The 12,517-nt window shown below is 41.1% G+C and overlaps 1 protein-coding gene across 2 annotated transcripts; it reads left to right on the top strand.

The window, feature by feature from the left end:
• The first annotated feature begins 254 nt into the window (after nt 1-254).
• On the top strand, nt 255-10,493 carry spsb1 (splA/ryanodine receptor domain and SOCS box containing 1). 2 transcript variants are annotated; one of them, XM_061074332.1, is made up of 4 exons: nt 255-409; nt 527-649; nt 6,874-7,761; nt 9,066-10,493. In XM_061074332.1, the coding sequence occupies exons 3-4, from the start codon at nt 7,068-7,070 to the stop codon at nt 9,191-9,193; spliced, it is 822 nt and encodes a 273-aa protein (XP_060930315.1). In that variant the 5' UTR covers nt 255-409; nt 527-649; nt 6,874-7,067; the 3' UTR covers nt 9,194-10,493. The 2 variants fall into 2 exon arrangements, with proteins under 2 accessions (XP_060930315.1, XP_060930316.1); XM_061074333.1 differs by lacking the exon at nt 527-649.
• Nucleotides 10,494-12,517: the final 2,024 nt, after the last annotated feature.

Below are 12,517 nucleotides of genomic sequence, written 5' to 3'. Positions count from 1 at the left end.
AACAGCAAGTGGATTTATTTGTTGTGTGGTTGTGATTTGCACTTCAGGGCCAGAGTATAAACTCCTGTACGGTTTTGAATAAATCAGTGCAGTTTGGTTTGAGCCCAGAACAACCGCATCAACTGCACACTCCCAACGTGAGACCAGCTTCACAGTCATCGCTGACAGGCGGAGAGGGGGGGGGGCGGGGGGGGCGGGGGAGGTCCTAATCTCGCCGAGCAGCTGGGAGCATTTTACCACGTGACGTGAGGGACGTTAGAGAGGCAGCCATCATCATCACTTCACACAATCCATGTCCAGCCTGGGATGGCTCCAGCGACCAGGAAGCAGGGAGCCACGATGGAGTGAGTGCAGAGTGTGAAGCCGGAGCCGGTGCCTTCTCCTCCTCTGTTCCTCTGCCTCCATTAAGGTCTGTCCCTCCTCTGTTCCTCCTCCTCCTCTCTTCCTGGTGTCTGGTGCTCTCCACAGAGGAGCTTGTTTCGGTTTCCTCCTCACGACACATTTATATGTTCCACACCGAACACAGCACCTGTGACCGAGCGGCCACTCCACACACGGTCCGCTGTAGCGAGTGGACCCACGGAGGAGCTTCGTCTTCGCCCTGTGGCTAGCTCCAGCCTCGCTCCTCTGCTGCTGCTGATGCTAACAGGTACGTTCCGAGCTCGTGTAGCAGACGAGCTTCCTCCAGGTGAACACAGACATGGTTCTAATCTAAAGAGAACGTCCCCCCCCCCACACAAACACACAAGAGCTGAGTTCCGGATTGTGGGTCTGGCGTGGAGCTTCCTCGAGCCTGGTCCTCCAGAGCTTATTGGAAGATTAGGCTGCTTCTGCCTTAGCTAGCATGACAAGCTATCATGGGTTAACTCCACAGAAAGGCCTCCACACACTGAGGTGCCACTTTGTCAGGTTCACTTCACCACTCACTCTTTAAAAAGAACCTGAACATTATCATGAATGGATAAAAAATAAGTTTATTTAGACTTTTTAAACTGTTGATTCAACATCATGAGCTTTCTAGTGGCTGAAGTGAATGGCTTTCTTTGGATATGAGTCTGTCCCAACTGATTTAAAAAAAAAAGAGAGAGGTGACCTGAGAGGTATTAATATGGGATCCACCCAATTCATGTCACTGAGGGTCAAACAAATACTAGATCCAAGGAACAGAAGGCAGGGTCACTCCCTATTCGATACGATCAGCGGTGCATGGTCCACAATAACAACACTATAATGATACAGCAATTCTGAGATAGTCGGACATATGACGATGCAATCATATAATGATACATCATGATTTCTTTCTAAGGCAAAGTGCAGGACTTGTGTATTTATTCACTGCAACTTGGTGTCAGTTTCACAGATTGACACAAACTTTAGTCTTAAACAAACACACTGTAACTTGTCAGTGTCAACATGCGTCATCGTTCCAGTGCAAAACAGCCACAGGCAAAAGTTCTAACAAACTACATATTTCAATTTAGCGCTAGCATAGTGATAATAAGTTTGACTCTATATTCCTGTATTGTTCCCCCCCCCCCCCCACACACACACCTAGTAGATTCACACCCAGTCTGTCACATTTCAGTTCGACAGCGTCCCAAACCACACAACAAAACAACAACCTGAACTTGATATGTCTATTTCATGAGACTGCATTAGTTTTAGCAAAGTGCCTAATAAACCGGAACAAGGTTGCACAAAAGACCAAGTCATCTAAATCATAAACAAAAAGTTCTACATTTTCTTCAAAGCTAAAACCTTTTTCAGCTTGAACATCATCAAAAGTTGTAGAGAAGTGATAAACAGTATTATCATCACCAACCTTTGAATACATGACTCATTCACTCATTATATCCATACAGCACATGACTTTGTTTTTGGTAAATCTTGAGCTTTCTGCACTCGACAGGCCAACACAAATGCTACGATTTAGGTTCAGGTGGAGCTGGTCCTAATTGGGCCTCACAATAGAGTCCAAGTGTTTCCTTGGCCCGGCCAATTCAGTGAGTCCTTCCTCTTGCATTTTAATCAGCTCCAAACCAACCCAGGGGCCCAGGTCCTCCAAACAGCCTATTCCAGGAACCCAGCTCAGTTTATATTCTTCAACAAGCCACTTCCTATTCAACTAATGGATATGTTGGTTTTGATGTCCAAGGTAAATGTGAGAAGACATTTTTATTGTGATATAATTTGGAAAAAGTCCAAACTGATCATATTGAATTTGCCTCTTACTTCATGTTAATAATATCACTGTACCCAACAACTTGTGTGCAGTTTTTTGATGTTACATTTTTGTGAATTTCTAAGATAATGGAGACTTTTTAAAACTTCTGTTGCTTTAGTAAAAAACAACTGTTGAAAAAAATTGCAAAGTTCAATTAATTTTGAACTATTCTTATTTGCTTGACATATGTAGTGATTGTTCTGTACTGTTAGGATTTCATTTTATATATTAAAAAAAAGGTTGGCTAACAGTTACACATTTCAAATTTCTTTGTGCTTTTAAACCCATTGAATACTAATACCAGAGAGATGTTCATGTGAGAATTGGCAAACTTACAAATTATGTATTTAATACTCTAAACTTTAAAATTTGGCACCAAACATGGCTTTCATGAGTTTGGGTCTTTGTTTTCTTCTTTGGTTGCCATGGCCTTTGTTTACTTATCACTTACACATGCTGTTTTGAAGCCACATGCTTCTCTTCCCTGTCTCTGTATTTATCCTTTACTTTATTCTGTTTATCAGCTGGTCACTCTCTGAACTGGTTTTCACCTGTTCCTTGTTGTCGTTTATTAGTGAGAGGATTTCTAGAGGCTCCTGAAGATGGAGAGGGACACCCTTCCTCTGCTAGCATTTGGTAGCTTGCTCCACCATGGTGGAAACAAAGAACAGCCTGGACTGAGATCGCCTTGTGTGTAGAGAAAGGAATGCCAGACGATGTTCTCGGGAGGAGTTGAAAGGCTGAGAAGGAGCCTAAGCCCAAAACACTTAGTTCAAGTAAACAGGTGCAGACCCACAGGTTGGTCTGGTTGCAACACTACTGACTTGCATTTGGGGGCCATGGATTGCCAGGGGAGGTGGATGAGCAACAGAGTGACATAAGAGTTTCATTCTGCAAGAAGAAGGGCTGCTAGGCAGGTAATGCAGTAGTTGAAGCCATGACCAGTAACAAGAGTCATTTAAGGACTGTAAAGTGCAAATTAGCAGCACTGGTAGAGGCAACATAATCAGACCCGGGTACCTAGTCCTGACTGCCACATTCTCTCAATATAAGAGCGATGAAGAGGAAGTTTTGACGTCATTATAATGAATGAGAGATCAGTTGGCCAAGACTACCAAGGGTTCAGTCTTAAGGATTTAGTTGAAGGTGACATTCCCTCATTCATGTGGATGTGTCTGAGAGATGAGCTAAGATTTGTCTATGGACAGATGGGGCCATTTGGAGCCAATGTCAGGAATATTTGGATGTGATCTGTGTGGCAGTAATATGCAAAACCATGTGAGCAGGTAACTTGACCCAAGCCGGTGTTTATTGAAACCGAAAGGGCCCCAGCACCTAGCCCTGGAGGAACTCCTGTGGGGATTGGATGGTGGAAGGACCTTTTTAATGATGCTTTAAAGGAACGCCTGGTGGGGTCGGACTTTAACCAAGGAAGCACTTTGCTCAAGATGTGTCCACCATTTTAGAAGTTTGACATCTAATTGTGTAGAGAATCCATGAAATGTTTAATTATTTAGCATAAATGGTTTAAAGTTAATGACTTGTGAAACATAGCAAGTTTTTAGGAAAGTTTATTGAGAACATCCCACTTTTGTTTTAAGCGTCTCATATCTCCTATAATAATCTAAACCAAGATACAGCCAACAACAACATTTTCACATTATTTACAAGAAGTAAAAAGTAAATTGAAGGTGGTGAGTAGGGAAGCTTTGCTCGATTTGACGTGAAATGTTTTTGCTCTTTAAGTTTTGATTAACTTGGGCATGTTGTGTATGTTTATAAGGTGGAACTTTGCCACAGGGAGAGGGAATGGTAAACTGGTTCTAAGAGTGTGCAAATTAACATGTTTCACTCTCCCTGAATGCTGGACAGGCATTGAAAGAGAGATGTTTACATTCAGATGCTGGCCTGCCGCCTCTTGCTTTTTCTTCCCTCCTGTTTTCAAATCACTGGAGAGACATGACCCATTTAAATGGTTGTTTACTTGCATTAGAAGAAGAGCCAAAGCACTTCTCAATGAACTCTTGTCTACAATTCAATTAGAGTGGCCTTCCCAGAAGCAGAGTTTTCCACATTACACAATGCCCTCCACAGCCTCACTGCAGCACAGGCTGAACTATGAAGACCAAAGAGGAGCAGAGGTCTCACCTGCACCCACAAAAAGTCCCATCTTGTCTTTGGTATATTGATCCTTAATGTGGAGGTTAGGGTTGCAGGCCAAATGGGAATTTAAATATAAAATATAGTGCTTGTAGTCCCACAGGAATATATTTGCCTTTTTATTGTTTAAACTGCACAACTATGGTCTAATGTCATTGAGTTGGGGAAGTAAAAAACAGCAGGTTGTCATTAGGCTTTCAATATCAAGTTTCTGCATTCTTGGAACTGTTTCCGCTTCAAAAAAATCTGTGTCCCAAAACACAACAGAATGTCTTTATTTTCTTTTTAAGCCAGACATTTTATTACTGCTTTTCCGGTTGCTCTCTGACTAGACGACCAAATAAAAGGGAATGTCTGGAGTTTTTCCACTCGTTTTTTTTCTATTTTTGGAGTTTGTGGGAATATTTCACTTTGAGAATAGCTGAGTAACATTTCAGTCCATTGAGGATCAGGGATATACCTTTTTGTTGTATGATACTGCTTTCCATAAACCTTTTTACTGAAACCTATTAATAACAATGCTATAAAACTGAATGTGGTACAGTTTGTTTGTATCCTCCACCATCATATTTTTCACCTGAAATTTTAGCACTTGTTTTTTGTTGGAGATTCTGAGGCACCAAAGCCTTTTTTAGAGCCACAGAAGTTGTCCTCTCTGTCAGGACGTCAAACTCTTTTTATAATCGCTGTTTATAAGTGGTAAAATTGGCAACAACATGGCACCACAGATTTTTATATTGATGCAACTTATTTGTCAAGAAATACAGTGAAGTAATGCGCAAAATTGAGAACAGCTAATCAAATAAAGATTTCGATGTTTTCATGTTGTTTGTTTGGCATAATCCTAAGTGGGTCACATAGCAAAAGAAGCGCATAATAGATCTGAGTGTTTTTTTCATAAGCTGAACATCTTGATCAAGATATAATAATGTTCTATGGATCAGGTACATTAAGATTCCTCAGAAAAGGAATTTCCTTTTATCAATGACATTCTTATGGATATTTGTAGCTCTACAGTTGTTACACCACACAGTTCAACATTGTTCAAATACTGATTTAAATGATTTTATTTTATTATATGGTGTCTTAAAGTGAATCTGTGAAATTCTTATCCATCAAATTAATCAAACACTGAAGTTTATTTAAAAATGTGTCCTCGTTGTACATCTGTTTTTACTTACTGCAAGTTTTTACTTACTGCAAGTGCACTTCAACTAGTATATGATGTGTTTGCAGTGATCTTTAATTGTTAAAGTCACAGTACGGGGAATATGAGGAAATTATCCTGTCGAGGTACATGCAATTTAATGTTGCAATGGTTTGATGTACTATATTTTGTGGAGGATTGATTTGAAAAACTTTTGATGGGACAGAAGAAAAACAAATACATTTTAATCTTATTTCATCCATAAACAAAGGCTTAATGCCCCAAAATAGCATGCCTGAATGCTCCGAAGCTTCAACCGTAGAAATCACTTTTCAAATGCTACTTTTATTTTAAAACATTATACTGCATTATCAAGAAAGTTAGGTGCTGAAAAGGTCAAGCAAATTCTAGAATAACATCCAAATTTGTGAAGGGAAACCCAAAAAGTATTTTTAGCACAAAGCACTGTTGATTTGCAACACTGCCATCAAGTGACTCATATAACCAGACTTGTGTAATTGATAGGTACCATGGCATGAATGACAATTTGCCACAGTTGACAGCTTTCCATCATCTCATCGTCACCAAACCCTATTTAGCTGTGAGGTTACAACGACTGTTTGTACACAGCAGCTAATACAAGTCAGTAAATAAAATGTTGAACTGTAGGGCTTCAATCTGACAGCCTAACTAGGCCAGTCTAATCACTGTAAATGCTCCAATCCATCATGCATAATCCTTTCATAATCAATTTCTGATTGTTCAGTGGCAGGAACTTGTTGGTCTTGTCTGTCTAGGTTAACTCAACATTAAAATGAAGTGGAAGGGAGGAAAACCCGCACCATACAGTCTTAATGTACTCTGATTGCTCCTCCCTTTTTATAATACACCAGCGACATCTTTACTTTATTTATTCAGGACGTGAGAAATAGGGATGTGGTCAGCAGATGCGTGCTTCCTGTTTAATGTTATCATTGTAAGTCGGTATTTAGCTTTACATCTTAGATTTCGCAAGTCATGGGACACTGCTTTCCTTATGTTGTCACACACAAAGCTTCACATGATAACAAAGACACTTTTGACACAGCTCAACAGCTGATATCAGTTGTCCACCCGTAACCATGAGAATCGAGTTAAAAGTTTGTTTGAATTTCCTGTTAAATGCAAACACGAACTGTAAGATTTACAACAAATGCTTTATAATATTAATCGAGCAGATGTACCATTTTGTCTTCTAAGGGCACGATGACGTGAGAAGAACACACTCACAATGTACCATGTTTTTTAGGATCTAGATTAGTCATCAATAAACTTGTTTGTCCTTTTCTCCTTATTTCTCTAGGTAGTCTTCAAACAACACCTGGGCTGACAACTGCTCCCTGCATCTAGTAGCAGAGGAGCACTTCCTGTTTCTGTGGTTGCAGGAGCACAGTGGAGGAGCGGGGTCTGCGGCTGAATACTCCCCCCATTAGTCTTTGAGGAGGGGGGGGGGAGTACGAGGAGGGGGGGGAAGAAGCTGCTGTAACGACCCCGAGCATGGGGCAAAAAGTCCCTGGTGGCATTAAAACCATTGATATGCGAGATCCGGCGTTCAGTCCCCTGAAGCTGGAGCTCCAGGCCCTGAGTCACACCAAGCCGTCTCGCCTGGATCTGCTGCTGGACATGCCGCCTGCCGGCCTGGACGCACAGGTCCAGCACTCGTGGAACAACGACGACCGTTCCCTCAACATCTTCGTCAAGGACGACAACAAGCTGGTGTTCCACCGGCACCCTGTGGCGCAGAGCACAGACGCCATCAGGGGCCACATCGGCTACACAAGGGGTTTGCACGTGTGGGAGATAAGCTGGGCCATGCGTCAGCGTGGGACGCACGCCGTGGTCGGAGTGGCTACAAGTGACGCCCTGCTACATTCAGTAGGCTACACAGCGCTAGTAGGAAGCAATGCTGAGTCGTGGGGCTGGGACCTGTGCAGGAGTAAACTCTACCATGATGGCAAGAACCACCCGGGGAAAACATACCCAGCCTTCCTTGAGCCAGACGACACCTTCATAATACCCGACTCCCTCTTAGTAGTCTTGGACATGGACGAGGGAACTCTGGGTTACATAGTGGATGGACATTATCTAGGAGTAGCATTCAGAGGACTTAAGGGCAGGAAGCTGTACCCGGTGGTGAGCGCCGTGTGGGGACACTGTGAAATACGAATCCGGTACATAAATGGTCTTGATCGTAAGTACAAATCTTTAACCTTTTTAAAATCTTTCTTACTTACTCGTTTCTCTCATGAGCAACAGTGTTTTGACGTCATTTGAACAGCTTTTGCTTAAGTAATACGTTTATTGATGCGATAAACCAAGGTGTGACCATTGAAGGTTTGCCACACTAGAGGGATATCACAGCTGGGTTACTGTAGAGCAGCAGTGTTTATTTGTATCCGTAACGCTATACATGGGATAAAATGACTCATTTGTACTGTTATGTCACCTAGATAATATAAATTAATATTTAACTATCTCTGAGTCACAACTTGTCACGTTAAAATTATATCACTGTGTCCGGCTCTAGTAGGAGTACTGTACTCAATTTTAATATGAGATGGGGTGGAGAATTTATCTCTTTAAAAAAACCAATAGTACTTTATGCACAGAAAAACATGCTTGTTTTCCCCCCAGAAAGATGTAAAAGGATTCCAATTGGACTTATCCAAATTATTGTGTAAAAGAGTCATTAGCTTTCAATGGAGAAACATAGGTGCTTATCAAAACATGTTGTTTCCTCATGTCCCAAATGCTCTGTGCTCATTAGATTTTTATGTTCAGCTCAGATCCCTTGACCTAGTTATGTCTAAAAAAGAACCAGTGATATGCATAGAATTCAGTTTGTTATGACATTGCTCTTATGGTTTGATGTGCAGCATGGAAATCCCCGATCTTTTACAAGATAAAAATCCTTACCTCTGACAAAATGCGTATTGAAATGTAATTTAGGTCCTGCAGTTTAAGTCAAATTAATTGTTTCTATGTGGCTCAGCTTGTTTGCCCCATCTTTGATCAGATATATTTCCATATTTATTGTTGACATAAAATGGTCGTATTCCTTCAAGACTTGTATGTGAAAATCTTTTACCTTTTTTGTTATGTAGGGTTTGTAAAATTAATTTTATTAAAAAACTAGGAGACAGAAGTTATTCCAGCTAATTATGAGGCAGTGCAGGGTATTCAATTGTTTATTCAGGAACCTAATTATGGTTTCAGCAGGTTTTTGTAAAAACAGAGTCGCTTGTTGACTGACAGAGCGATGTTTCAATAATCATAACCAAGGTAAAAGTTTGAAATAATCGTATTATTGATTTGAAGGCATATCGCCCAGCCCTTTTGTAATGTTACATGTCCATAATGCATACATGTCGTACATTACAAACAGCCCCTCCAGATGTGTGTTTAGGCCAGTAGCATGTACACTCTTCATTCTACCGCTGCAAACGCATAAACATGCTCTTCCTGACACCTCTCCCCCTCTTGTCTCCCTTTCAGCTGAACCCCTCTCTCTCATGGACCTTTGTAGGCGTTCGGTGAGGGTGGCATTAGGAAGAGACCGTCTGAGTGAAATCCATAGACTGCCCCTGCCAGCTTCTCTCAAGAACTACCTGCTCTACCAATGATGGCGCTTACAGTTGCATTACACACACACACAAAAACACAGACACACACGCGCGCACAGCACACCCTCGTCTCTTTCTAATGTTTCTCTGGGATCCTTCTTGGGTTGAACCCGTTTGACAGGATAGTTCAAACCTCAACAAGTTTGCTTCTCTGTCAGTTTCTTATCCTGTTTTTATGACTCTTTGCAATTGTATTCTTTAACTTTATAAAAATCAGGAATCACTGAGCACTATGCACATGCTTATCCAGGCGATGCAATGACAGTCACCATATTGGTGTACCTCCTCCAGTTTGATGTGGCATATGTAGTCAGTACCTCTGCAGCGACCTCCAGGCTTTTTGATTCAGAAATTTTAAATGAAACGTTATCGTGCTGAGACGAGTGTGTAATGGAAATTTGACTTGGTGCAAAAGTGCTCTTTCAGTATCTGACCACAAGGTGGCAGAACATTCACATGTCAACTTGTGCATCCTCAAAAAACTAATGCTTTCAGAAAATGTGTTTTTTAATTAGCTAATAAATGAAAAAGTGATGCTGACCACTCCATTGTGAGTCTGAAATGCAGTGTGGATGAAAGCACTGAGGCGGCTGAAGAGCAGCTCCCACATCTCACTGAACTCAGTCCTCATGCGATATGGATGGAAGTCAACTTCCTCAGCAGAAACTGTAAAAGAAGAAAAATGTCACTGTGATTATTTGTAGCATGCACCTACAGGATTTACTTTGTTCTGTATACAATCAGTGTCTTTTTAATCTTTTCTGTCACTCCTACTTTTTGTAGTTCAGTAATTTTCGCCCACATGCTGTCAAGGCTCAGGAGTGCAGTGTTTAATTATTTGACCAGTCTCGTCGGCTGATTTCACTGGTTTGCAACCATTAAACCAGGACGGTTGGTTGTGATGTAAACCTGCTACTCTCGGGTCTCACTGTCACATAGCTGAGAGCCATTGATGTAGTGTTTGTGTTTTATTATGAGGTGGAGGCCAGATTAAGTAGGTGAACATCGTTGGGCCTGAATCAGCAAACCTCAGATTTAAGGCAACGTAATGACAGAAAACACAATCCACAAAGTGCTGCACAAATGTGAAGGTCCGATTGCCAACATATTGTCAAACGCCATATCAAAGACCTGTTGACTAGTATTTTTTTAATGTGCAGACATCCACGTTCAGCACTCAGCTGGACGCGGACACACTGTGCCACACCTTACTTTTCCTTGCTTGCAGATTCCATTTTTATTTGTACTCCTTGTTGTAGATTTGTTTCTAAGTATCTATTAAAGATTATTTCAAATTATATACTGTGCATGGTACAAGATTCTGTTCTAAAAACATCACTATGCCTCGAGCTGTTGGGAACGCACACAGCAAATTTACACGTCAGCACACTCTTATGGTGACAAACGGAAATACAGTATCTTTAAATCATTCATGTAGGAGTAGATGCTAATCAGGAATTAATGATCACAAAACTCAGGATCTGATTGGTAGTTTATGGTGTCCTGCCCACAGAGAATGATAGACATCCTATCTGAACACACACCTTGATTGACAGAATATAGTTTTTAACAATGTGCTGCCATGTAGATTCAATAGACTGGATTTTAATGTTGTCCTGTTGAGCAGCTCAAAATGTCCATATGTATGGATTTATGTGACAATTAATTCACTTAATTTGTATAATTTCCTTTTTAGTTCAGTTGTTTCTAAATAGTTCCATATGCTTTAAAACAACCACTTCACAGACTCTCTTCACAGGGCAGGGTCAGCATGTAAATCCTGCCTGTGCTTGACATCTCTCACACTTCACAGTAGGAACAACACAGGTAAATAATAAAATGAATAACGGCTGAATTGAATTTAGCATTAGCTGCTTCCTTTTCAAGTTCTGGCGTTGTGCATGTTGTCTCTGTCTCTCTGGGAAAGTGAAATACAGCAGAGTCATTGTAAATGTTGTCACAAACACCTGTGTCTCGCACCATGACCAGTCAAAATGTCTGCTGTGAAGGCTGTGACTCCAGGTCAGGACCAATCTGTGTTGACATCGCTCGGCCTGATGGATGCTGCGATCAGGCCGGATATCAGAAAACACGAGTGTGGATCTACAGGCCCTTTATTTGTCTCAATGGAGAAACGGGAATCTAGCTGCAGTGAGGATGATGATGGAGATTTGACTTATATTCCTGCTGCATTAGTCTCCAGCTGCTCTACTTGTTTCATTGCATATAGAAGAAAATAATAAAAAGTGGTTTGCAGATATTTAGACCCATTGGTTATGCACGTAAGTATTTTCCATGTCCATTGTAGCTACAGCATGTGGAGACCAACAGGGAACTGACTCTTTTGAGCCTTGAGTTATCACAACTCTGTGTCATAACATGGTTTAGTTGTGGATTTTTGTCTGTATATTCAAATGTGGACAACAATTACAGATTCAGGAAATAGGGCATTTAGTTGGTCAACCAGCAATAACAACGTATACAGTATTCAAAAACACAAATACTTCACAATGAGTAATTTAAAAGGCTGATGGCCAAAGGGATAAAGTACTTTAATCAATACCTGTTAATAACTTGTAAAGGCTTTAACATACATTGAGTAGTGTTCAGTCGGGTAGAAATATTTTTTAGTTTAAACATTCACTTTAGAATAATGCTACGTTAGGAGTTGGCATTGTAGTTTCAAGATTTTGGCACAGAGATGTTCAAAAAGCAGTTTCATGCTGACATACTTCTCAGTATCAGGCAAACGAGTTCTGACGCTTGAAACGCTCGTGAGCCAAGCATTGAGGGGAAACCAGTGTTTAAGGAGGCAGAGAGTGGTGGGATGGGTGTGGGGGCGACTTCGCCTCCAGCTGCTGTGACAGTTTCACCGAGACAGATACTGAGTCAGTTTAATCCCTGTAATGGTTGAGCTTTTTATGTAAGGCACAGGATTAGGTTCAGTCAAGTGTATGTGCACACAAACACACACAGAGAAACACAAACATTGTTCCGCAACTGACTCTGACAAACCCAGGGGGATTCCTGAAAGCACCAAAACAGCCTCATTAGGATCTGATCTGCACCTGAGACTTAACAAAGCCTGTAGATCACAAACAATGATGATACTAAATAAGACACAAGAATTAAACTAAACAGCAGGTTGACAATAAAAAGGGCAAAAAGGGCATTTTCTGAATTGTAATTCTTGACAGGCAGAACTGTGAGGGAACAATTCTTTAGCTGCAGGTTTCATATTTGATCACTTGGTGTCAGTGTTTTCAACTCTAACAACCATGAAGTACAGTTCATGTCATTCAGACTCATTGTTGTGACATTCAC

Source organism: Limanda limanda, chromosome 7 (genome assembly GCF_963576545.1).
Source record: "Limanda limanda chromosome 7, fLimLim1.1, whole genome shotgun sequence".
In the NCBI taxonomy this organism is placed as follows: domain Eukaryota; kingdom Metazoa; phylum Chordata; class Actinopteri; order Pleuronectiformes; family Pleuronectidae; genus Limanda; species Limanda limanda.
Note: the sequence above shows the minus strand (reverse complement) of the source record. Positions and strands in the feature narration are given on the sequence as shown.